We start from the raw sequence: 26,940 nt of genomic DNA on the forward strand, positions 1-26,940 counted from the left end.
TTGATTTCCAAATGTGATTAAATGTCGTTTGACAACTATCTGCCTGGTTTGTGTGATAGTCAGGCAAAAACAATACAATCCCTCGTTTGTTTACATGAGGGGAGGAGAGGAGTCCCTGCCCTGAGCATGGCTCCTTGACACAAAATTACCACAATATGGCGTTAAAGCAATACTTTTACATTAGACTGGACTTTGGATCTGAGAAATAATACAGAAAGTGTGTTTCATAGCAAAAAAAAAAAAAAGAGGCTAGGATACAATAAAATCCTCAATTAGGTGAATTTGTATGCTGAAAATTGGGAATATGAACAGGGGCTTTATGATGTTTGTGTTTGCATATTTTACCTGTGTAAAGCACTTTGTGAGTCTTCTCATGTGATCAGTGTCTGTACATAAAATATATTTATTTTCTGACACACTGCACAAAGTAAGGTTGTGGGTATCACAAGACACTACACGTACAACTAATCATTTTATTGTCTTTTGATAAAAGAATGTTATTTGAGCAACATAATTTTGTAATATCTCTTCTGCATTAACCTTGTCAAACACTAACACATACACACCCACATACACACTCTAACAAATCATAGGATTAACATTTTGTTATGAAAAACTGTTTTTTACACACACCATGAATTGTCATTGTCAAATAAAGAAACGGAATTTTAAATCAATTGTGACAAGTCCCCTCTTCTGTCATGAGGACTTTTTCCTCACTCAGACAATTTTTTAACGTCTCCAAGTTTCTCTGCATCCAGCGAACATTTTTCTGCAAGTTGTCCAGTGCAAGTTGAGGACTTTTGATCTGAGATGTATATTCTTTGATGGAATCAAAGAACATCTTCACCTGGATAGTTAAAAAAAATATTTTTTAATCAACTTTCATTTGGAAATACAGTACAATCATAATGTTGATCTATCTAGCCGTATAATACAATTTATGACATGCTACAAAGATGCATATACCTCAGTGTATTCCTCTGGGTATGAAAACTGCCCTGTGGTACCTATGAGGATGTATTGAATAGTAGATGAGCCCAACTGAAATCTGCAGAAGAGAAGTTACAGATCAGACAACTAGACCACGTCGACTATGTCTCCAAAAATAAAAACTATAATTGATCTCGTCATCAACACAGACTTCTGAACCAGTGTGCTCCAATGTTTCTTGACAAAGTTCCATGCGATGTGGTGTCCTCGAGGGTTTTGGGCCACCCCTATGATGAGCGTGGACAGGTCCTGGGGTCGTATCACCTGACCTTCCAGACCCAGGTCCAACAGACTATAACAATAAACACACATTTAGTTATTCTGTATCATACAACAGGATAAGAAAAAATCCACATGGTGGCAGCATAAACCATGTGATGTGAAATATGATTGGGTATTTACTATATAGTACACAGCCCAATACAATTGCGTGTATAGTTCCATGTTATACATGCAGTTCCACGCCATTGCAAACTGCAAATCGCTATAACAATAATAATCATCATCATTTAATATTAAGCGAATGGTCTTATTCAATTGCACTTGTGTACTTAAAAGTAGCCAGTAGGTGAATGTACCTGTACAATTTATTTGTGTCTCTGCTGTTTGTTAACGCAAACAAAATTTTGTCTTTCTGTGCTGCTGAGCTTGAGGTCTTGTACATGTGCAAGAGTGAAGCCCATCCATGATCATCCTGGGCACCAACTGCATACACAGTTTGGGCCACATCAGTGGGAAGTCTACAGTTAACACAATTAGAGGACATGCTTATTAGGATATCATCAAGCATCAACGGAAATTTAAGTGAAGCTGATAGATGGACCGACCTGAGGGCTCCATTTGACTGAAGCCAGTCTTTGAAACGCCAGTGTGCCTCATTCAGGGAGAAGGTGTCATTCAGATGGCATGCCAAGGAGAGAACCTCTGACCTCAGCCGTCGAGTTAACACCGTGCCCTCATCACTCCATGTCTGCCGGTCAATGACACCGCGGAAAAACCGCAGCATGTAGATCTGTACCAACGGAAACAGAAAAGCAAACTTACTGTAAGTGATGTTTCATATTTCAGTTAAGTCTTGATAAATCTTTATCTCCTTACCCTAAAGTTTTGCGCCAGATTCACATCGCTCCGTTTCTCAATCACATGGTAAAGGGCTTGCAGGTAGCCTAATATTTGGAGCAGAGGTGCAGTATGTGTCTCCTGATGCAGATAGCCAATCAAATCGAATGCTTTGTTGAGCGGAAGGTAACCTGCCCTTTAGATACACACAAGGATATTTGAAGGGTTAGATATTTTTCAAAGTTGATGATTCCACCAAGTGGTTCGATTCAATTTAGGTATGGTATGGTTTCTAAAGCTAAACTCTGAAATTGAAGGGTCCTTTAGATAGTATAGTGATGTGTTAAAGCTGCTGGGCGCAGAAAATTCCATTTCGAATCGCTACTGCTACCTGTGGCCGAAAAATGAAACTGCACACACCTTTCTTCACAAACACAATGCGCACACGACGTCACATCAGCAGTCAGGGGGCGGGAAATTCAAACCCAAATCTCGTCTGAAAATGATTGGCCAGAGGGTTGCAGAAGTACCCACTGTGAACAGCTAAGGTGTTAATCTACTAATTAGAAGATGCTCAAGTCTTAAAATGGTCAAATAAAAAAGCTATTGTAACAATACTTTTGGGCAAATTGTTACAAAGAGCAGCTTTAAGTATAGAAATACTGCTATTGCGCTTTGCTTCATATATTTTTTTAAATTAATGTTATATTGCGGAAAATAGCAAGGAATGTGCTTTTTTAATCACGAATACTATATAATGATTTCAAGAAATCAATATTAAATTCTTTATAGCAAACGAAAATGAAATACTAGTCACTATTGTCAAGTTGTTCTTTTTTAGACCACAAATAAGTTGAGACTAAATGCACTGCATTTTGTCTATGCTGTGTACCTTCTTGTGTCACATGAAACAATATTCTTACACTGCTGCATGAACTAATTCATTGCGTATCATTAGTAGCATCCAAACATCATATAGCAATATGTCAAACCAAAAATCAGTCCATAACAGAAACACTTGGTATGCTGCTATTGACACAAAAAACATACATACAGTAAGTATATAAAAGCTATAATGCAGTCTTACGTGACCAGTTGAAATGCATTGTGTATCAAATGGGTCCTGTCCTTGTAGCTCAGGGCAGTGTGGTTTTCTCTCAGCAGCTTTGTTATCTCCTCCCATCCACCATCCTCATAATGAACAACATAGTAGCCAGTCATGTCCACATTCACCTTCACCCAGTTGACCTTCTCTCCTACGTGGATGCTGTCTGAAAGACACACAGACAACATATATAAATAGAAAGGCACCAGAAAGGAAATTGTGGTCTGCATATCAACAGAAAGGATTCGTGCCAAAGGGTAGTTTGAAACAAAAATGTTTATTTGTGAAAGAACAGCCATTCTAAATGATATGAAAGTGTGCAGCTAAGTCTCAAGGGGGTTACGAAACAGACAAGGGTTAGGGCGTGTGAGAGGGCTATAAGTAAAATTTTCCTGCTTACCTGTCTGAGTTGTCATCAGGTGTCTGTGGATGGTGCTGGAAGTATCCGTCTTGTACGTGAGAGGGATATGCCATAAGTAACTAGAGAAGAAGAGTTATCCTGAAATCACGTAACCCTGAAGTGAATGCGAAAGGGACCAGCTTTTCCTGCATCCTCACCCTTTTTGCAATGTGGACCAGCGGGGGTCAGAGGGCAGCTCTGTCCTCAGGAACCTGACCTGCCTGAGCATCAAACGGGGCCCCGCCCTTTTTACGATTACGAGAGGGACACCTTTCTGCAGGGTCCAAGTGTTCATCATGGCTGTCAAGTCCAAGTGTTCGCCGGCCAACATGTACTGAATGGAACAATGGCAAAGTTACACTATTCAAAATTTTCCAGATGGAGGTCAGCAGTTTCAACAGGAGTTTACTTACAGAATTTTTATGGGCCTGTTCTCTGGTGTAACAATGCTTCCCTGAGATGAAATCTTCCTCTGAGCAAGTCTGAAAAATATTAAATAATGAATCAAATGATATTTATCTATCTATCTATCTGTCCATCTATCTATCTATCCTCGCTAGCTAGCTAACTGAGGCTATCCACACCTAAATTTGCATATTTATCAAATTTATTGTGTTACACAGTGCATGTTTCTTATCTTCTTTGTGTTCATACATTGGCCAGACTGTCCCACAGATCTTGGTTGTGTGCATTTTGGTAACTATATTTTCGGAGGTATCGAACTATCCCACTCTGGAACACATCTTCTGACAGAAAATGGCGCAGCATGTGCAGGATACACGCCCCCTAGAGGTACAGAGAGGAAAATACGTTTTTAGGAGTTCTACAAATCTGATGGGACAAGCTGAAAGCCTGTGATGTCGAAAATGGATGGATATTTTTGCACGAGCTGTTTGTGATGTTTTGCTTCAAATGCAAGCACAGCTGATGTGTGAATGCTACGTGATGTCGCTAAATTGAAAAAGCAAAAAATAAATTAATAAAGCATAACAATTCCCAAATACAGTAGAACCTCTAAAGTTGAATATTTCCAACGTTTTAACATTTAGAATCGTCAAGAAACGTCAAGATAAAAAACATACTTTGTCATAGGAGATGGTGTCAAACATCTCATGGATTTGAGTGGGGTTCTCAGTTGGACTTGATATCGGCCGAGAAGAATTCAATGAATCATGACCAACTGCTGCAAAACATGTGTGCAACAGATATTCCTCCTGTAAGAATGTTGACATTGTGATATTATTTTCTGTTATAACTCACAGTAGCCTTCACCTGATCATCCGAATAGGCTAACTAAGCACATACCACGTTTAATTCAGGGTAGGTAGCCTCAACTGAAATGTACTCCATGTATCTGGCAAACCCTTCATTCAGCCAGATATCATTCCACCATTTCATCGTCACCAAGTTACCAAACCACTGCAAGAATCAGAAAGAAAAACTCTTTATGAACCCATAAAGAAATGAGCCCCTACAGCTACAGCCATCCATTCATTCCCATATTTCTTCCATGAAATTGTAAAAATGTATTCCCAACAGTATTCTCCTCATTTTGTAGCATTCCTCTGGACTGCACTGCTTCCAGTAGTGTATTTTGGATTTTAGATTGTCCTATCAGGTTTTTGGTTCTGTGTTGCCATGCCAATCTAATCTGCCCAAGGTCTTAATAATCAGTATAGTGCTAGCCAATGTAACTAAAATTAATAGCAATGTGACTGTTTAACCAGACAGATTTCTAATTCGTGAGAGTGAATTTGAAATCACAGCAAAACTTGTTACAGCCAACTTTGGCTATAGCAAAACATGTCTATAGCGATCTGCAACCGTCAAGGCATTTAATGCCCATAAAATCCTAAATACTTTGGCAATTGTTTTGCTATTATTGTAGGTTGAAGTTGACATGTTGACATGACAGTTGAGGTGGCTCGGGCATCTGTTTCGGATGCCTCCTGGACGCCTCCCTGGAGAGGTGTTCTGGGCATGTCCCATTGGCGGGAGGCCCCGGGGACGACCCAGGACACGCTTGAGAGACTATGTCTCTCGGCTGGCCTGGGAACGCCTTGGGATCCCGCTGGAGGAGTTGGTTGAAGTGGCTGGGGAGAGGGAAATCTGGGATTCCCTGCTAAAGCTGATGCCCCTGCGACCCGACCTCGGATAAGCGGCAGAAGATGGATTGATGGAAGTTGACATGATTACAGGTGTGCATGTGAATGTTGGTGACGATTCATAGCATTTTTTTGTGTCATTAAGAGACATTTAGCTTTTGTACATTTAGAGCTTTTTGTACTTATAAGCTTACATAACTCAAGGGTAAGCAAACTTTCAAGCACAACTGTAAGTCCCCAGAAACAAAACACACTCCTACCTGATGGGCAAGCTCATGTCCAATCACCATGGTAACCCACAGTTTATCAGACACAGATGATATGTGCGGGTCGAAGAGCAAGCTGTTCTCTCTGTAGGTGGTCAGGCCCCAGTTCTCCATTGCACCCATCTGGAAGTCTGGGATGGCGATCAGATCTTGAAAGAGGGTGGAGAAAATGTGAAACAATATATATGTGTGGCATTTATGGTTAGCAACTGAAAAAAAAAAAAAGTTATGCCATACCATATTTGGGTAAGGGATAATAAATGTTGAAATACTCCTCGTAGAAGTCAAGCATTTTGACAGCAACTTCAAGGGCGTACTGGGTTTGAGACCATTTTCCCGGATCAGCATAGATGGACACCTATCATCATGTTTCAGTACAAAGCCTATGATTTTCATAATGGGAAAACACACACAAAGGCCATACCTGCACTCCAGACAATGTTGTTGCCGTCACCGATTTAAAATCACAAATGACAAAAGCTACAAGGTACGTGCTCATCGCGACACTTGCAGCATACTCGTCCTCCAGCAAGCCATCTTCCACTTCCACTGATTTAACCTGAAACAAGCAGACACTTGTTATTTTTGCCATTTTCTTAAATGCAAAAGACCACATCGAGAATCAAGCGACCGCTATACTTACTATTGGCATGTTGGATAAAGAAATGTACTCTGAGCTGCGTCTGATCCGCACTGAGAAGTTGGCTTTAAAACTCGGCTCGTCAAAACAAGGGAATGCCATGCGTGCACTGGTAGGCTCAAAGTGGGTGGAAGCTAAGGTTCTAAAAAGAGCCATGAAATATTTTACTATACACATAATACCAATATATATATATTTTTTAAATCATCTTTACCTGATCTCTCCTGAACTGGTTGTGTAGGTGCTTTTATAGAAACCCCGGAAGCCCTCTACCAACTCCGCCCCAAACTCAATATATAGGAAGTACGTTTGCCCACTAATGAGCACCCTGGGAGAAAAAATGCCAATCTGTTCATGGGCAGGGTTATGAAGACACGGTAGAACCTAGGACATGAGGAGAAGTCGGTCACAACAGACCAGTATCAATGTGCTAAATCTGTCTGCTTTGTTGTAATGACTACCTGGTCAGACAGATGAGCGAGGTTCTTGTCCAAAATGCTTGCCTTGGAGACCTGCAGACCTTTGCTGTGTAACACAACCCAATTGGTATTGTTCTGGACGTCAATTTGGATCGTGACTGAGCCGGTGAAATGGAGACTGGTGAGGTTGGGGTGCACCAAGATGTGGTAGTGGAGAGGAATTATATACCTAAAAATAAAAAACGACAATACATTAGTCTGGTTTTCTTTGTAAATACTTGACTTTTCCAGTAAAAGACAGAAGGGAGATTACCTTGGCAGGCGAAGGCGGCTCCAAGGGAAGGACAGATTGTCTGTCTCGAAAGGAGTTTGTTCTCCGGGAGGATGAAGAGGGCTTGATGCCTGCTGTGAAATTTGGGTGGGCTGCATTCCAACTACACACGAATGGAGAATAAACAGCACTAGCAGCCTCACCAGGACCATTTTGGATGAAATGTCCTTGATTGAACAAAACGCCAAATCCAAGCAGCAGGCGAGCAAAGCAACCGCTGATGAAAGCAAGCTGCCAAATCCTTCTTTTTGAACGCCTGTAAAGGTGACGTGTCCACTGCCAAAATGTAGAGGCACTGCCACGCTTTTTCTGCTCTAGACCTAAAAAAGAATTAAGATGATTCTTTAATGTTCTTGCCTATTCATGTTTAACTACAACGAAGCCTGAAGAAGCTAAACATTGTCTCCATTTTTCCTTCAATTTTATTACTGGCTGAGTATGTGTCATTTTTATCCATCTCAAGATGACATTACGGTTGCTCAGGGCTCGGTTAGCGGCCAATTACGGCTCACCTGTGTTCTGAAGCTGGTTGAACCTGGCATGCACGTTTTTGGGAATGTATGAGAAACCCGCAGCGAAAGCAGTACTGTAGGTGACAATGTGCTCAATGACTCAGTAGTTAGCACCTCTGCCTCACAGTAATGACTTTCTGGGTTTGAATCTCAGCTCAGGTCAGCCAAAGTCAGCTGGGAGGATAGACTCCAGCTCACTGGTGACATTAATAAGGACCAGGCTATAGAAAATCGATAGCTGGATGTGCCCACGGACAAGAATAGCAGTAAAATCATGAATAAAATAAATATCCTGTTTCCTGTGGCATTTCCAGAATTCAAGTTACATGGTATTTCTTGGGTAAAATGATAAAATCCTTAATGATCAAAATATGGTCGGGTTTTTGCCAAGTGTTTGTCAATGTGCAGTGTTGTCAAGCTTGCTGTCATAAATAGTGGCAGAAATAATATAATGATAATGATCATTTCGACAGAGCAAGTAACAATGCCAACAGCAAGGATTTGATGAAGCCTGAATAGAGAGTGACTCTAAATATACTCAAGTTTATGACACATGAGCCATTGCAGGTAGACCACAAGGGCAGGCGGATCAAAACGGGCACACAAGGGCATGGCTTGCAAAGATCGGGAGTACAAGGAAATAGTGATCGTGAAGTATGAAATCATAATAAAAAGTAAACAAAGCAACATGGTTGGAAAAAAAACAATAGCAATCCAATTCAAGCCACACTGTGGCAGGCACACAGAGAAGCGTGGACACAAGCAGATCAGGCCATAGCTAAAAGTGTGAGGTGACAACAGCTGCAGGACTCAGGAGCACAGAGAGGCAGGTCCAATACATGCTAATCAACATCCCTCTCGAAACACTCACGGCAAACTGTCAGGAATTACAATAATAGCGGCGAAATCCAGAAAGTTTTACCTTGATCAGTTTAGCTTCGTCAGTCTAACATTGTGCCACCGCTGGAAACTTTCACTTTCTCTTTGAGCGCCATTCAACCTTGTAGTAACTCCACCCGCCACTTGGAGGCGCATAAGTGCAGGAAAAGGGAATGTTTGTGTGTCAGTTTCTTACCTCAAATTTAAGGCTCTCGGGCAGGTGTGTAGTGTACCCCCATCAATTCTTATGTGTGGCTGGTGGAGCGTCCATTGTAAATGGAAAGTCAACAACCCATAATGCACCTGCTACCGAGAAATGGTATTCAACCGATGCACATGTGCACATCCGAAAAACCGTGACGCAAGTACGACCAAGCATCCAGTAGATTAATGCGCACGCGTACAGTACATCGAAGAAGAAAACTGCCCCACGAAGACATGGGAGAACCACACAGACACAGGGCACTATTTTACTTTATCTTCATTAGTTTACGAACAGGTAAGTCGTTCTACATTCCTACATTGATTTTAAAATACAATTAATAATATGTATACATACAAAAGGTAAAGATATATTTTTTTCCGTTTTTTTGTTCTAAACCCTTAAAAAATAATTTGTATATATATATATTTATATATATATTGTTCATTGCATACTTCGATGGATATTGCATTTACTGGTACATTCCAGTACTTATACTAAAGTAACTTTTGTTAAATACTATTTTTACACAATAATATATAATAGAATATAACACTAATACAGTATATTTCGGGGGGATTATTAAATAGTTATACAATAATAATCATAAAACATTTCATTGCATTATTAAGTGGCAGAATTATGTTGCTGTTGTTGTAGCTGTGATTAATTGGCAAATGAATTCACAAGATGGAGAGAACCAGATTATGCACACAAAACATAAACACATTTTCTCCTTCTTTTTTTTCTATTATAAGGAGTTAAATGTGACATGCTGGCATCACTGGCTCCCCCTGTTCACCTGTCGGGGGAGAGACTCGGCTGGACGCTGCTGTTTTGCATGGTAAGGAACTTCAGGAGAGGGCGTCTGGAGATCGGCTGGAGGTCGCCGTCAGAAGGCCGCACCTCAAGCGGGCTCGTCCGCTTTTCAAGCAAGCATCTCCACCGCAGCGCCGTGGCAGGAATTACAGTGGCCACTAAAGAGTGGACATCATATAGCTGCTCTGTGAGTCGACATCCCAGAGTGAGCAAGAGACACCACATCACCATCACAGGTTGCACAATTTAGAGTTACTTATTTCTACCATCACAAATATTTGACATGATACTAATCGTGAATCTCTCCAGATGCCCAAGACAACATCTGCAATGAAAGTGATGAGAGTAAAGGTATGTTAATTGTTGTTTTTTTTATCTCTATCATATTTCTACCTCCAGTCTGTCTGACATAATCTATTTGCAAATCTCATTTTTTGGGTAATATGTTTATTTGACCTTGATACTCAAAATGATGGGTTCGATATTTGGTGTGATTTTGTCTCCAGATGTTGCAATGTGGACAAACACAGTAATTGTCTTCATCATGAGGCTGCTGCTTTTGAAGATTCTTGTTTTAAACTCTGTGGTGACAATGTATGCCGTTAGAAAGTGGTAAGTGACTTCACCTGCACCTACCTTTAGTGGTATAAAGTTTTGTGGTGGTGACCTCAATAATTTTGCTTGTACACATGACTTTTACAATTTGGGAACATAGCTGTATCATTTTTGATACTGGAAAACATACACATTTAAGTCCAATAATTGGGGATGTTTGATACCAAGCTGCCACGTTAGAAACTTTTTTTTTGGGGGGGGGGGTTGATGTTGTACCGAAAGGTAAAAAATTTACCCCTTCTGTACATAATTGCCACATTTATACTAATATAATGAGTTTATGTGTGGATTGTCATAATCATTAACAAAATAAAATTAATAAAATTATTATAATTAATTATTTGTTTTTCACTTTCAGATGAGTGGAAAGTGCCACTGCACTGACAACCCAAGACTTTTTCCTCTCTGAAATCTGCATTCGAGTCCCATCATCTTTTGCGATTTTGGAATTAACAAATGTATAAACAAGCAGTGTGAAAAGGGAGGCAAGCCTCTCCAGCAATGTATTGTTTTGAAATGTTTGCATCCCAGGTGTGGTTGTCAGTTGAGGTTGCGTCAAAGCCAAAACCTCACATCTTATCAGGAGCTTGCTAACCTCAGACAGACGTTAGTGCACTCTTAAGAGTGTCAACCCAATGTTATTTCCCATCAAATAGCTTGGAAAGTTGTTTTAAATGGTGCTGTTTTGACTTAATTGTTTGTGGAAATAAAACACTTGTACACGTTTCTTTGCTCCATGTTTTTAAGTGCCTTGAATAAACACACTGACATAGCAACAGAGCACCACTGGGTGACAGCACAATCACAATTTACAATTTTTAAATTATTCACATGGCATGTGGATGTAGCTATCTATACAGGAATCTACAGTTCTTAAATAAGTTAAGTAAGCCAACCTCACTTCACAAAACATTCACACATGATAAACAATTGCAAAAAAGATTAGCTAAAGCTTATGACCAAACAAACTATTACTAATTACAGAGAATATCATGACTTCATGGCTCATAGTCCAAAGTTGACACATTTCTATCAGGAGGTTAAAAAACAAAAACAAACATTTCCCACAACTTCTGCAATATTCATGAATGGATAATGTGGTAAAACGCTTATTTGCAGGGATCAGTCCAATGTTCAGTACTTCACACAAGATCCCAGCAAGAATCAACTTGTTAATTTAAAGTAGCACATTAAAAACAGGAGACGGGGGAAGGTGCTGGTTTGACGATGACTTGCGTCCTTTTCTACATAAAGAAATGGCCTTTTGTCTATGGCTCAAATCAACACAACAAAGACTACGGAGAGCAACAAACGTGAGTCCATATACAGGTACTGTACTTGCAGCCTATTGGCAAAGAGGTGGGAACGCTCCAAAATGACTCCCAGAGGAACTAGAAACACATCCAGGCAAGTCAGCAATTGGATCGAAAAATCTGGTTCAAATCAGGACTGAAGAAGAAAACATGTCCATATAAATGTTTTTTTTACCCCCAAAAGATAACTCACATTATACTTAAACCATTATATCGAGTACAATTAGCTAGTTTGGGAATAATGTATTTTCATAAAAAATCCTAACTTTGGATTGCGTAAGAAACACTGATGTGGATTTGAACAAGCCAAAAAATCAAAATAAAGTGCTTCTATGAAGACAAACATCCTCTGTCTGAGGTATGAAAAATCACAATAACAAAAATAACAATAAACACTACACTATTACGCTGTGCTAGAAAGATCCAAATATTATTTACACATTGGGTAATGCATCACTTATCACCTACAGATGAACATTTTAGTCATTGTCTTCTGATCCAAAAATGAAGAAAGCGTGAAAGTGAAACCGCTGTTAGATGCGTGTCATCTAAAGTAAAAACTTCCTGTTGAGAGAGGAACCACTATCAGTGCTCAGACAAAAACTCTCTCTAGTGCAGTTCATGAACATGCATCACTTTTACACAAAGCGGAGTGTACAAAGCAGAAGCAGGGTGAGGAGTAGTAGCAAAGGTTGGGGGTTCAAGGTGGAGGGGGCGGAGCCTCGGGGGTAGATCCTCCATCTGTCTCTGTGCGGGTGAAGACTCTCCATGTCTTTCTGGGCGCTGTATGCCGCCACGGTGAAGTTAGCGTCCCCGGTGGTAAGGAGGTCAAACACACAGGAATGAAAGTAAATGTCTCGCACCTCCAGTTGCTCACGGCAGCGTTCTTTAGCACCCTGCACACTGAACACCTGCCTGTCGCTGTGAGGCAGTAACTGTGTCTGTGACGAGTATCTGGGCTTGTGCAGATGCTGGAGCTGAAGGCCGACCGAAGGCGGCGACAGGGGCAAGTGGCCGCTCTGGTCGATGCGCTCGACTCTGGGGCAGCCGTTCAGGCACAGCTGCAGGTCCTGGGTGGCGTCGTAGGCCTGAGCCAGCTCCTCGGGGATGCGCACCGCCAGGGTCAGATAGCGACCGAGCTGTCGGACGATGACCGTGACGCCGATGTAGCCCGCGTGCAGCTCCACGTGGTGGCCCGGGCTGCGCTCTGAGATCCAAAGGGCCCTCACTTTCCCGATGGCGCCGTCGGCCCCTGTGGAGATGTGGATGGGGTCTCCGCTGCTCACCGTGCCATCGTCAAAGGCGGCGGGTAGGTTGTCTGTCACGGCCTGGTAGACCCTTTGGTCGGTGCAACCCTCGTAGGGCTTGAAGATAACCGTGATCTATAAAGAGCAGGGGTCAGCAAACGTTACTGTCTGGAGCCACAAAATATTTGAACATTGTAATGACCGAAACAGTGTGTTAGTGTTTAACTCATTCAAGCCCAAAAATTTATTTATACGTTTTTTTTATACTTTGTCATTCACTCCCAAAAACGTATTTATACGTTGTTTATGTTTGTTTGCTTTTATGCTAGAGCATACAGAAGGCTTTGATGCAGTTTCTGACCTGAAGAGGTCGCTAAAAGCAATGGTAGTTATTACAAAAAGGCCAGCAGGTGGCAGCAGAGTATAAGAGATCAACCAGGGCCATGTTGCCACAAGCTCTTTTTCCCACTGTTTTCAACAGGTTTGTGAATAATGATGAAACATAGCTATATTCTAATGCTAATTGCTGCAAAATGGAAACAGATACAAATGTACTTTTTTTTAATGAAAGAAGAGACTCTAATCTTTCTTTTGGTTGGTTCCCTGTTTTTATAGCAATAGAACGCAATATTCTGTGGGCCTTGCAAAATCTGTCAAAATCCAGTAAAACAGCCAAGAGCGAGGGGGTTGCTTCAGTGCGAAAGGCTGGGAGTGAATGAGTTAATTTAGTGAGGGCCCAAGAGCTAATTACAGATGCACCACAACAACAACAAAATGCAGCATCTAATTAATTTTCTTTTACCCTTCGTCTTCTGTTTTTGGTTTTTCATACTTCATTTTTCATACACTTTTAAACTTTTCTGCCTTTCTGTCAAATTTCTGAATTTTTTTTACAATTTTGTGGGCACATTGTGTTAATTTTCTGGCTCTCTTTTTCCTTTTTTGCACATTCTATGGCTATTTTTTATTTACTATTTTTGAAAATTTTTGCAATTTGTGGACATTTTATGGTAATGTTGTAATTCTTCTTTAGTTTTTTTTTCAACCTATTTTCTAACTTTTGTTGTTGTTGTTGTTGGCAATTCCAAAGACATTTTAAGTTATTTTTCTGCCTTTCTTCTTTTGTTTTTGGACATTTTATGGATACTTTTTTTTCAACATTTTCTTTTCTTTTTTTAAAATTCAATTATATAACATTTTTTGCAATTACAATTAGGAAATTTGTAAAACTCTTTTACCTTTCAGCTTTCTTTTTCTGACAATTTAAAAATGTGGGCTATTTAATCATTAATTCGTGTAAAGAATATTTTTTCTAAGAACTAAACATGTAAAAAAAAAAATATATATATATATATATATATATATATTTTAGAAATACACAGGAAGCCACAGGAGAGGGACTAAAGAGCTCCAGAGCCACATGTTGCAGACCCCTGACACCGAGAGACCTGCATTAAAACTGTAAGTTCAGTGCATTATTACTCATACTATTTACTAGTTTATTTCAATAAGTTCAAATGTAGACATTAGATAAAAGGTATTTTCGCTACACACACACACACACACACCCAGAGCTCAGATATCAACACTTACTCAGAACACACATTATTGACACAGAGTAACATTTAAGAAATGTCTAAATGAGTTTTTAACAAGTTGCAATTTGACACAGCTATGCAAACATGCTGGCACACGCATTCACACAGACACTCAAGACATACACACATGCGCACACACCCCCACACACACACAGGACAGTGGAAGCAGTAGTGTGTGCACAAGGGTGTGGTGTGAGCATTGCCGTCCAGCATCATAGTTCCGGTGAATGGCCGCTTTGTTCACATGACAGCCATGAGGCATGAGCCCAGTCAGGCCATTAAGCCTGTAGGGCTGTTAGTGTGTTTGTGTGTGCACGCACACGTGTGTCTATGTTTCTAATAATTGTGACTAATAACATGCCCCACCTCTGACACAAGGTCAGACCTTCATCTCCACAGTGCGGCAACCATACTATTTGCTTTGTGTGTGTGTGTGTGTGTGTGTGTGTGTATGTGATTGGATGACATATCTTTTTAAAATGTCTACCACTTAATTTGTGCATTTGTTGCTATCATACAAGAATAAAGGCCTGAAACTCACAAATACACATTGAGTGTAAAGAGATGACGCACAGGAGTCAACAGTGGGTCCTTTCACACATATCATTCCATGTTAGTAGAGGTCAGGCTATGCCGAGCCATTAGCCACGTTAGGTTTCGCAACAGTGCCTCAGTCACAAGAGACGGTCACAAGACTGAGCTGTTGGCCGCACACCTGTGAGGCTAACACACAGTTACTTACGCTACAGTAGAACAGATTGATAGGTTGAGAGAAGTTAAAAAAATGTTGTTGCCACCCTGAAGCAGGGGTGAGGTCATAAAGGAGTTTGACTCACTGTAGTCCATAGATTGGTCAGCAGAAAATGACATCATCATACCGATATGTTTATGGAATTTACTGTAAGGTAACAATGTTTCATAGTGTTATGATGTCATACCACAGTGGAACTGCTAAGGTCAAACAGAATCCAGTCAGGGTCAAATTGTTACAATTACAAAGTGTTTATCAACTGTACAGCTAATGCTTTATTCAGGATTTTAATGTTTTTAGTTAGTTGAGCTAACTTCTGTTCAAATAAAACATACAAATAAAATCTTAATTGTGACGATGACTGGCACGCGTTCAGGATAATGGGGATAGAGATGACTGTTTTTGATGCGAATCATGAAACATGAAGAATAAACCAAGGTCCCTTTTAATAGTACATTTTATTACTTATTGCTGACTTGCGAATTACGTCCTACATACTAGGGTTGTAAAAATAAATAAATAAATAAAAAGGCGGCTAATAAGTCAACCACAAAAATTTGTTGACCCAAAAAAATTCTGCAGCACAACGACAATTAAACATCATAAAACCATGTTTGCGGCACATTTGGTCACTTTCGTGTTTCCACACAGACATTTGTTGCTGACGGACCATGTCCGATTTCCTTCCTTCCAATGGACCATTCTCAAAAAAGTAAAATGTCCCTCTTTAAACTAAAAAAACGACATCACATTTTTTGATATGGTAACACAGAAACGTGTTCGTGTGATGACGGGGTTAAATAATAACTCAGCTTTGGTGTTTTTAAGTAAATTAGCACAAAAAAAAATCTTAAACCTAGCATCTTCATCATCTTCACTAAATTGTCGTTGACTGGTAAATCTCGTCTCGGTGTGTGTTAAAGCTTCTCCAGCTAACTTAGCTTAGCATACCTTGCTGCCTGTGTCTCTTATCACAATGAACACCACACTAAGCAGGATGTGACCTGATTATTTTGAGAAATGTGAAGGAAAAATAAATAAAAAGCAGGTGAGCGTGATAGTTACAACTTCATCTTTTAATTTATTTTAGTCCTCACGTCCACTACAGGCCATCGGATCAGCCTAAACAGCCGTGAAAGGCCCTTTACTGGCAGGCGAGCATGACACCAGACCATGGTTTATATGAGAAGTAATATGAAAATATTGTTTACCTTTAAAGGTGAAGTTAACCCCAACATTTCTTTACAATACGTTCTACGCATTATTAATATTGTGTTTGTGGAATATCAATTAAGCAGCAAAAGCCACCCTTTTTTTTTTAATCCATCTCAGACGGCGGCCATTTTGCCACTGAGTCGTGATTGGTCGCCAGCAAGTGACACAAAATGGCTGCCCCCAGAGATGGAAGAAAACGGGTAGATTTTGCTGCTTAATTCATATTCCACAAACAGATACAGAATGAATTTGTTAACCTCATTATTTTTCATAAACAATTAATACCTTTAAATACTAATTCATCCACTTGCTGTCGACTGAAGATGACATCACCTGTGCTGAGGAAGTAGGTAACGACCAACCATGGCTCACCTGTTTTCTGTGTTTGGTCAGCAAACTGAGCCATGATTGGTCATTACCTACTTCCTCAGCACAGGTGATGTCATCTTCAGTCGACAGCAAGTGGAAAATTTAGTTTGTAATTGTGCAAGAAAACTAATGAAGTTATCAAATTCATTTCGGACAAAATATTAACTTTTTACTGCTGAAAATGTATCCCTTTAATCATAATCCAATGTTTAGACTAGTCAATCACATACAAAATATTGTTCTAAAGATTTTTTTAAAACCAGTAAATCGATAAATAGCTTGTCGCTTACCTTATTGGTCGCCGTGGCAGAGGAGCCCGAGACCACTGGAACATTGGTGACTTGAACCGACAGATAGTCATTATCAATGAGAGGCCACGCCCCCTCCACCTTGCAAGTCTGGAAGCTGTCCTTGAATGTCCTCAAGTGGGGGTCCCCGAACAGCCCGCAGAAAAGAAATCCGGGCCTTGCGTGAGTGTGGCTGTGAGCGTGTGCATGCTCATGGCTGTGTGCGTGCACATGCTGAGTGCGACTGTAGTAGTTGCACGGTTCATGGTGGACCTCGGGGTGCGTGGGTGAAGTGGGACCGTCTCGGGAGCAGTTCCTCTGGCTCATTAAGTCTGAGATGCCCAGCACGGCCGAGTGGAAGACCAGGTTGCCCCTGCAGGACTTCGCTGTCCTCTGCGTGCAGGCCGAGTAAGCACGCAAAGCTTTGCAGAATTCTACATGAAAGTCATCCACAGCTGGCGTGAGGTGAGAGGTCAGGGAGACAAAGTCAGTGGTGCACTTCTGGATGCGACACTGAGGGGAGATCACCTGGCACTGACCTACGGAGGAATGAGAGAAATACTATCAGTCACGAAGGTGGGCTGAAAACTTCCTGAAAGATAATCACCTGTCTGAGGATGCTGGCAGGTTAGCTTGAAGCAGAAATGGAAAGTTTATGTCCGCACTGAACACAACTACGATGAATGCTTGGAGCTGGCTTTGATCTTAAACTCACAAACTTACTGGCTGGTTGCGATCTAATAAAAGAAGAAAAGAGCCGCCCACCGGCTGCTCAGAACGTTTCGATCAATCAAGCGGACCGCTCTGGAAGTGCAATGAAGCCAAAGTGTAATAAACCAAAGAGCAGCAAAAAGAAAAGATAAAGAATTGTTAAGACTACTTAGGACTGTAAAAGATAAGGCCTTGTTTATCACGAACCATAAAAAGCTACCACAAGTCCTCACCACATTGTGTGTGAAATAGACGGGCATGTAAGCTTACATTTGCAGTATGCACCTTTGATACATTAACACTTGTACAGTGGTGGGAAGTAACAAAGCAAACATTCCTTGCTTTTGTAGTTAAAGCTACTGAACGTAGAATAGTCCATTTCGAATCGCTCCTGCCACCTGCTGACGGAAAATGAAACTGCACATACCGTTCTTCACATACACACCACGCACATTACGTCACATCCGCAGACAGGACGCGGGAAATTCTAACCCGAATCCAGTCTGAAAACTATTGGCCGGAGGCTTGCAGGAGTACCCATTGTGAACAGCTAATGTGGTAATCTACTAAATAGAAGGCATTTCAGTCATAAATGGTCAAATAAAAAGTTTATTGTAAAGTTATTTGGGGGGGGGAGTTCCATATTGCAACTTTAAGTAGAATTTTGAGTTGTCTTTACTTGAGAATTTTGTAACCAGTGTTTACTTTCACTCAACAATTTTGAAAACTGTACTGCATCTGAACAGTCAACCCCATACTTTGTAGAAATAAACTTGTTGTTAATTTTTTCAATCAAAACACAACGTAAAAAAACAAAAACAACGTCAATCAAAAGAAGTTGACATCTTGATCAGTTGAGATTTTGGTGGGAATTTTGGATCTTGGGTGAAAAAAAACCAGGCGTTGAAAATGGGTACGTCTCATCGGGAAAAAATACAAAAGTACAAGTTTCACATTCACGTTTTTAGTTTTCATTAGCCAATTTAGCATTTTTTGTTCATGTTAGCAAAACTATGGGAACACATTTTGACAGCACTGTACCTAAGTCAATTTTAGTCTTATTCATTCAACAAGTAAATGTACTTTCACTTAAATACAAAAACTAAACTAACTAAAACTAATGAAATAACTAAAATTGGGAGGGGAAAAATGAATCAGTAACAAAATAAAATAAAAATAATTTTAAAATAATAATAATAACTGAAACTACAACTTGAGTTTATAAAATAAACTGTAATTACAGTGAAAATTTAGAAAATCTTTTCACTTAATATACATGAGATCATTATAAATATTTTTATTTCAGTATTGCTATACGGCGATGTAGTAGAAGGAAGGTCAAACATTTCTCTGAGAAATGTACCAGTAGTTTACTTTATTGCACACTTTTTTTTCCATCTTGCACTTAACAAATACTCCAGATATATACATATAAAAAAAACTAAAACTAATGAAAACTAAACTAAAATGAAGCATTTTTGGAATAAAACAAAAGAAGAACAAATCTACCTAAAATTAACTTAATAAAAAAAAAGCACAAAAAAAGTAACTATAATGTGAAATCCAAAACTAGTATAACCCTGATGTGATTACAATCCAAAAAAAGCAGGTTGTTGCTATATTCATCACATAGTTTAAAGACTATTTCTATTTATAACCGTTTCATTAAAGGTGCTAAACGTTTACATGTTTTACTCTCATTGGGTTTTATTGCAATTTTAGTGACTATATTTTACTTGCCAAATGGAAAGTTTAGCCCCACTGGTGGGTGTTAATGACAGAGCGTGTCTGTGTGTGGCATAGTGGCAGCCTGCGGTAATAGAAGGGTGAAAGGGGGGTGAGAGCATACATTCATTCCTAATATACGACTTTAATCACTTTAATTCAAGTTTATACCAATAAACACAGAGGAAACGCATATGATTTTTATAATTTAAAAACAAATCTGGATTGTTGTTGTTTGTTTCCATTGCTTAATTTTGGAAGCTGACAAAAGTACTTCCGACATTGGAGCGAGGGAGGCCGATTTGAGAGCAGATCGAATGCATCAGTCAAAGCATGCCTCTATTAGATTAGGCCAGAGAGGAGAAGGGCTCTGCAGTGAACGGGCAGCTAAATATACACATTGAGAGGCAAGAGAAAGAACGGCGGTTGTGTATTCATTTCGACCTCATATGATGGTACGATCTCCGAAAGGCCAAACAGGAAAAATCTGTAATTGTTTCAGCTGAAATCAACAAAATTCCTCGGACGTCACACCATCAGTTAACGATATTAGATCTGGCTTACACAAAAACAGGCACACAAGCTCGCCTTTGTACACATGTTTATTTTGGGGGGCATGAAGGAGTCTGTGCCACCATTTGGGGGCAGTAGTGAGCCGAGTTTACAAAACAGTATGAGGGGACCCCCTACTGCTCACACCCCGCTCATGAATATCTCCTTTGACTGTTACACCAAGTACTGAGTGTCCCTGACTGAATTAACCTGACTTGTGTTCCCATGTGCAGGCAGCACTAAAATACAGCTTCATATCTTATCAATGTGGGTTTATTCCCTTTCAGAAGGTATCACTATCTAACTAAACTAACAAAAGCACCCTTTCACCACCACACCTGAGCAGAGTGACGGAGCAACACGAGAATCAACTCCAATGAGAACAGAGTTCATCTCATGTTTTGCAAAACCAGGATCTCGCAATGCCGATGATGAATAACAACTGTTCTGATACACTTGGAATGTAAATTGTGCTTCTGCAATGCTCGCGTTCCAGAAAACTGGCAAGCCTGAAATGCTCGTCCTCAGAAATGCCCAATATAGTCTGACTGGCATGTAAATGTTTTATTTTTCATTGGCTTAACGGGGGAGTCAACCTTAAACATTTCTTGACAATAATATGCTATATGTGGCCTCACTAGTCTAAACGTGACATTCTGATTAATATTACATTTGTGGAATATGAGTTATACAGTAAAATCCAGCTGTTTTTATCCATCCAAGGGGCGGCCATTTTGTCACTTGCTGTTGACTGAAGATGACATCACAGTTACTCAGGGTTCAGGCAATGACCAATCACAGCTCACCTGTTTTCTGAAGCTAAGCTGTGATTGGTTGGTACATGAGCCCTGAGCAAGTGGCAAAATGGCCGCCTTCTAAAATTGATTAAAAAAACTGCTGGCTTTTGCTGCTTAACTCATATTCAACTAACGCAATAATAACCAAAATATCGTGTTTAGACTAGTAGGTCTGCATAGAACATATTGTCAGGAATTTGTGGGGGGATGGGGTGGGGGTGGGGGTGGGGGTTAACTTCCCCTTTAAGGGGTAATTATTATTGGATCCAATAAATTCCGCCAAAAACAAGTGGCCATTCAAATGTGACGTGACTGCAGGGAAAAAAACCTCTCTTGATCAGATAATGATTTATATTTTGGAGGGATTTTAGAAAAAGCGAATTTATAAATGTCAATTACACAGTTGAATAAAAAATTTGCTTTTATGTTAGGGAATCTAAAAGGGAGTTGTTGGCCCACCAATTTTTTAAAATAAAAAATGCAGCTAATTTCACAACAGTCGAGAGTATTCAATATGTATATTAGTTGATTAGGGTTGTTCGATACCACATTTCTTCTGACCGATACCAACGGTAGTCATACAGGTATAATACCAGTAGGAGTACTCAACTCTTAGACATCGATACCGATAACAAGTATCACTAGTACTTTTGATAGATACAATTTCCCCCCAAAAAGTACGACATCATTTTAAAGAAATACCTATATATCCCAATTATTATTAATTAGATATTGTTTGTTTTTTTCAAATCTATTTTGTGTTTTTATTTCACCATACTGTGCATTTGACATTTTGTTCTGTAACAGAATCTGTGATGGTTTTTTTTTGTTTTTACCGAATGACAATACATTTTAAATCTGAGTCACTAAACAAAGGACGACAATGGAGTATTTTGTGGTCTTTTGTCCTGGCACTTAGAAGTAGATGAGATTTGTTCATGAGAAAGTGCATTATGTGTTCTGTCTATTTCATCCCTGTTGTTGCACAACAGTCAAGCAATCATCAGACTGCAGTGCGCAGTGCAATTCCACCGTGGTTGGTGCCCAAACTGAAGATGGCAAAACAAAAGTGACAGGATACAGAGCAGTTACATACAATGCAAAGATAAAAGTAAAAAAACAAAAAAAAAAACGGTATTTCTTTTGCTTGGGGGAAATAGGTCTTTTTATGCTAGGAGGTGAATAAATAAATAGGATTACCATCTCCTAGAGGGATAGAGAGAAGTACATGAGGTCCATTCACCACATTGTGAGCCTGATGTGTTTCATACCCAAGGGTGACTAGAAACAATAAAACCGTAATACACAATACGAATATTTGCAGTTGCTATTTACTGCTTCTATCATCTCAGAAGTCCAATGCCTTTTGCTCAATAGTTACTCTCTGCTGCCAATGGCCGGCAGCAAAGCTCCCGCATTCCCCACATGGCTTCTCCGCAAAAACACACTGAGGTTAAAAGAGCCACGATGCGAATCTCCCCGGCTTGGTTTGGAGTTTTCTTTTGTCTCCCGATTTGGAAGCCCCCCGACCACTTTGATCTTCAGAGATCCGACAGGGATCTCCAGGCATCGTCTCGCAGCCCAAGTGCTTATTGATCACCTTTGTTGTGCACTCTCTCACCCTGAGCTCGGATCACACAAATAGCCCTCTGAGCGCAGGCTGCAACACTTTACAGGAACTGGCAACAGCACGCGCCCTCCTTGACTAGAAAGTCAGGAGTGTGAAGACAAGATTCCGACATTCCTGTCTTCCTGTCTAAACAAACGCACAGCACTGACGTCCGCAAGCGCTAAAACGGCGATGAGAAGTATGTCTCAGGAACGATAACGGATTGTGCAAGTTAATACAAATCGATGTTCTGGTTGCCAAATGAATGATACGCATTCTTTCCAGGTAAGGCTGTGGGGTGTTTACAAGGTTCTGTTTAATGGCAAGTGGGTCTCTTTTTTTCCCACCAGGCTGTGTGCACAAGTGCTTTTGTCCCGCTGCCTTGGCTGCGTTAAACTAATTACTGAAGGTGTGACTGCTCTACAGACAGCCAACCTCCCGCATGCACAATAACACCCACACAGACACACTTTTGAACAAGGGGAATGGTGGCTAAAAGACAGTCTGCTTTTTGTGCCAAATAAACACGTACATGTTCCCCAGGATAAAATAATCCAACTATGTGGGACTGGGAAGTGAATCATGTCCTTAAATAGTGAGCTGAATTTTAAGGCGATACATTTAAAACATATTGTGAATTGCTAGCTTCCAGTGAGCATGTAAATCCTTTACAATTAAGTCCTTATTCAGACAAAGATTTTCCTCCTGCTGCTCATTTTAAAAGACAGTTTATGTTAACAACATGCCTTTGACAGCTTATCCTAACATTGTTGAGGTGAAGCATTAAATTGAGGCTATGACCTGTGCTTAAGTTCTACTTTGCAGACATTACACTATTGTTATCTCCATGGTGCATATCACAGCAAAATTACCTCTATTGGTCCACACTAAATATCATTAAAACAACACTTTGAATGTGTTATTTTTTTTACACTGAGGTGGAGTTGAAACAACTCTAATGGCAGTTGAAATTAAATACAAGTCAATCAGTCAGTGACTTTACACTAAACTAGTGTGCACTGTGTAGCGATTACTATTCATCGTTTGTCGACAGGTGAAAAGATAGACATTAGTTACATCTCTGCAGAGTTAATGTAACACTCTGTGATCAACTCTGTAAAAAACAACAATTAACTCTGAAAATGTTAAAATGACACTTCAGGAGTTAAAATTGAACCAAAAAATGTGAACATTCCACTGCGTATTTTAATACATTGCCAGTAAATACTGTTTTAACTTTTTATTTGGAAGAGACCCTATTAGAGATGACTATAAATGCCATTTATTAGTATTGATTGGGGTTATGCTTTTCATCTAAATAAATTACCTTAACTTTTTATTGTGACCAGTCCTGCATAGGATGCATGGTTTGCTATTCATTAAGTTTCAGATAAGACTATAAAGCAAGGCTTTACTTCTATAAGAGACCCATAACTGCTTATATTATGATGATGATGATTATTATTATTGTTATTATTGACAACAGTATGCACATAAGCAATGTTACAAGCCTCCCCTATCTAGCAGCCATTTAAGGGGCAGACATGAAAATGACGGCCCCAAAGAGAGGAGCATGCAGAAACTCGATCCGGGCTGCGACTGCTGCACTGCCGCTTTACACACAGCCAATGTCAAGCAGGCGTGGGCCCAACAAAGAATAATAAAAGGCTCTAAAAGGCGATAAAAGCGCGTCTTGCCATCGTATATGTTTACAGAGCTGTGTGAGCTGAAAGTGATTTTAAAAAAGTGTTCAGCGGTGTGCTTACCTATGCGGGCAGCGGAGGTCAGAGCGATGATCAGCAGCAGTAGTGGCCGGAAGCGGCGCACCAGCGACGGGGAGGCGAGGCGCTCAGCCCCGCTGCAACAGCATCCGGCTCTCCCCATCCCCGTCCATGCAGGGCCAGGAAGGGGGAGAGGACAGAGCTCCGAAAGGCGAGGAGGAGTGCTGGCCAGGCCTTGGGACTACTACTACTACTTTGTCTTCCTCCTCTTCTTTTTCTTCTTCTCCCCCACACTTCACTCCTTGTTGTCCTCCACGGGTGAGCAGGGGCATTAGAACACTTCCACTCCACGAAATGCAGGGCGGTGGTGCACAAGGACGGCGTGGAAGGAGGAGAAAGTGCGTCTGTCAGCGATAGCGGTCACACTTTCACTTGCTCCCGCATCCCACATGTGATTTCAGCGCAAAGAGCCTAACTGCTTGCTTTGCACGATCGTTCGCAATACGGACTCAAAACACGCACAATCTCATCTCAGCTTTTTTCGAAGTGATCTCTACTCCTCCCATTTCACTTTCTCCTCCTCCTCCAACAAATCAATAAAGCTTCAAGTAAGCGCTGCTGGCGGGAATCACGCCCACAGTGGTTGAGAGAGAGAGAGAGAGAGAGAGAGAGAGAGAGAGAGAGAGAGAGAGAGAGAGAGAGAGAGAGAGAGAGAGAGAGAGAGAGAGAGAGAGAGAGAGAGAGAGAGAGAGGAGAGAGAGAGGGAGAGAGAGGGAGAGAGAGGGAGGGAGGGAGGGAGGGAGGGAGGGAGAGAGAGAGAGAGAGAGAGAGAGAGAGAGAGAGAGAGAGAGAGAGAGAGACATTTCCAAACATTTATCAGCTCTTTCAAAAAGTAAAAAGCTAAATTGATGGAAAGAAAAACCCCAACACGTTATTGAGTAACTTCAAATTTGAGCAACTTCTCTTTGTGTCATTGCTTTTTTGAGAAGTCCGTTTTCAAAGATGCTGTTATCAGTTCATTAATAAGCCTCTAAATATAAAGAAATGGTGACAACTATATATACATTGGGACAATAACTTCCAACACAGTTCTTTGTAGGACGCTGATGTGTAATAATCAGGGGTGAGAGGCCTTATCTTTTGAATTGAAACACTATCAGAAGCACTGACCCACATTTACAACCTCAATTCTAATATTTCATCAAATTGCATTAATATATTCCCAACATTCTGATTGTTACATTTTTGGTTCACTTGAATTTCAGCCTCTATGTGCTCTAAGCCGGAGCCAAACAAAACATTTAACTTGATGCTTGATTTCTAGAACAAAAAAAAAAAAATATATATATATATATATATATATATAAAAAATACAAAAATAACTGTAGCATCAAAAATCGAAATAAATTAGATACATAAAAATAGTCTTGAAATATAGAAATTAAAAACAAGTCATTCATGTGTCAAAGAACACATCTTGTGAGTCCTCAAAATTGAAGTAGAAGCATGAAGAGCATTATTTCATCATCATCATCATCATCATCATCATCATCATCATCCGATTTATTTTTATCTTCTGTGAAAGGCAGACAAAGCAACTCAAACAAGAATATTCTGTGAAACCAACATATTTATTTTCCATTTCTTGAAGGCAGTTTCTTTGTTTAGACTTCATTTGCAAAAAAAAAAAGCATATTGAACGCATTTAAGAATCTGTGCAGTGGTGGGTTTAAAAATTCAACAGATTACATCAACTGATTATATAGATTACATCAACCTCAACTAAAGGAGAAATAACAGTTTTGGGTCGTAAATGAATTGCTGGAGTTCATCGTAAGTCTGATCCAACTTCCTTTTTTCTCATCAAGTTTAAACACTTGGACGCTTTCAAGGCGAAGCGTCCATAGTTCCAGATACTTTTTGACCTGCTGTGCATATCTACGCCGCGTTTGCCTTTATCGCTTATTTATACTGCGTCTTGTGCATGGATTTCCTCTCACTCTATACCTCCAGATAGACTTTGAGCCCTGGCTCAGCCTTTGTGTGGTTTTGTCTTTATGTGCACACACTGAATGTATGTGAGCGTGCCTGTTGAACGGACTAATTTGCACCAAATAAAGCATTTCCGTGGCTCATAAATTTTGTGGCGTGAGTGCATGCGTCTCAGCAAGGTAGTTTCGTCCTAACATGACTCAACTATGCGTACGCACGCTGCTGCCGGAGAGTTGTTGACTTGAAGAGTTGTTGTAGTGTGCTACCGGTTGTGTAAGTACAATAAACTCACCGTTATCAGGGTTCGACAGTAAGTGTGTAAGGGAGAAGGACAGGAGAGGAAGTGTGCAAGTAAAAGTAGATATTAACTGAGGTGATTCGTTTTTGATTAGGGATATACGTCAGCAGCCCCAAAAAAAAGAAGAAAAACCGACAACACAATTATAGTACTGTATTTATCCAAAGATTTCTTAAATCATATAAAACTGTAAAAAAAAAAAGAAGAAAAAAAACCTTATTGAAAAATTACAAGGGAGGCCTATCTGCCATTTTAATTCATTATTGAATGAGTTAAAATGGCCGTTTGTTTGACAAGTCCCAACAATAAGATATCATAAAACACGTCAACATATACAAACACAGCATAGCTAGACATGCAATCCCACACAAGAGAGCACCTGGCACAAAGACGGTTTGTTTCCGAACGTC

At 40.2% G+C, this 26,940-nt stretch overlaps 3 protein-coding genes across 4 annotated transcripts; 1 reads left to right on the forward strand and 2 right to left on the reverse strand.

Annotated features, from left to right (window-relative positions):
• Positions 1–459: 459 nt before the first annotated feature.
• erap2 (endoplasmic reticulum aminopeptidase 2) lies at positions 460–9,083 on the reverse strand. 2 transcript variants are annotated; one of them, XM_086076110.1, is made up of 21 exons: positions 8,906–9,083; positions 7,301–7,638; positions 7,030–7,216; positions 6,783–6,952; positions 6,572–6,710; positions 6,353–6,487; positions 6,166–6,286; positions 5,923–6,077; positions 4,863–4,976; positions 4,640–4,771; positions 4,212–4,343; positions 3,971–4,039; positions 3,716–3,891; positions 3,558–3,637; positions 3,140–3,323; positions 2,092–2,248; positions 1,821–2,005; positions 1,572–1,733; positions 1,145–1,285; positions 970–1,051; positions 460–850 (listed from the first exon to the last, which is right to left on the reverse strand). In XM_086076110.1, the coding sequence occupies exons 2-21, from the start codon at positions 7,468–7,470 to the stop codon at positions 674–676; spliced, it is 2,868 nt and encodes a 955-aa protein (XP_085932236.1). In that variant the 5' UTR covers positions 7,471–7,638; positions 8,906–9,083; the 3' UTR covers positions 460–673. The 2 variants fall into 2 exon arrangements, with proteins under 2 accessions (XP_085932236.1, XP_085932235.1); XM_086076109.1 differs by lacking the exon at positions 8,906–9,083 and adding an exon at positions 8,753–8,899.
• LOC147173800 (uncharacterized) lies at positions 8,930–10,346 on the forward strand. Its single transcript, XM_086076112.1, has 4 exons — positions 8,930–9,208; positions 9,670–9,966; positions 10,040–10,081; positions 10,237–10,346. The coding sequence occupies exons 1-4, from the start codon at positions 9,100–9,102 to the stop codon at positions 10,344–10,346; spliced, it is 558 nt and encodes a 185-aa protein (XP_085932238.1). The 5' UTR covers positions 8,930–9,099.
• A 729-nt stretch (positions 10,347–11,075) lies between these two features.
• rgmb (repulsive guidance molecule BMP co-receptor b) lies at positions 11,076–24,833 on the reverse strand. The gene is made up of 3 exons (XM_086076111.1): positions 24,286–24,833; positions 17,129–17,664; positions 11,076–13,040 (listed from the first exon to the last, which is right to left on the reverse strand). The coding sequence occupies exons 1-3, from the start codon at positions 24,401–24,403 to the stop codon at positions 12,297–12,299; spliced, it is 1,398 nt and encodes a 465-aa protein (XP_085932237.1). The 5' UTR covers positions 24,404–24,833; the 3' UTR covers positions 11,076–12,296.
• Positions 24,834–26,940: the final 2,107 nt, after the last annotated feature.

The sequence above is a fragment of the Leptonotus elevatus genome, chromosome 5, assembly GCF_054856555.1.
Source record: "Leptonotus elevatus isolate MCC_2025b chromosome 5, RoL_Lele_1.0, whole genome shotgun sequence".
NCBI classification, from domain to species: Eukaryota; Metazoa; Chordata; class Actinopteri; order Syngnathiformes; family Syngnathidae; genus Leptonotus; species Leptonotus elevatus.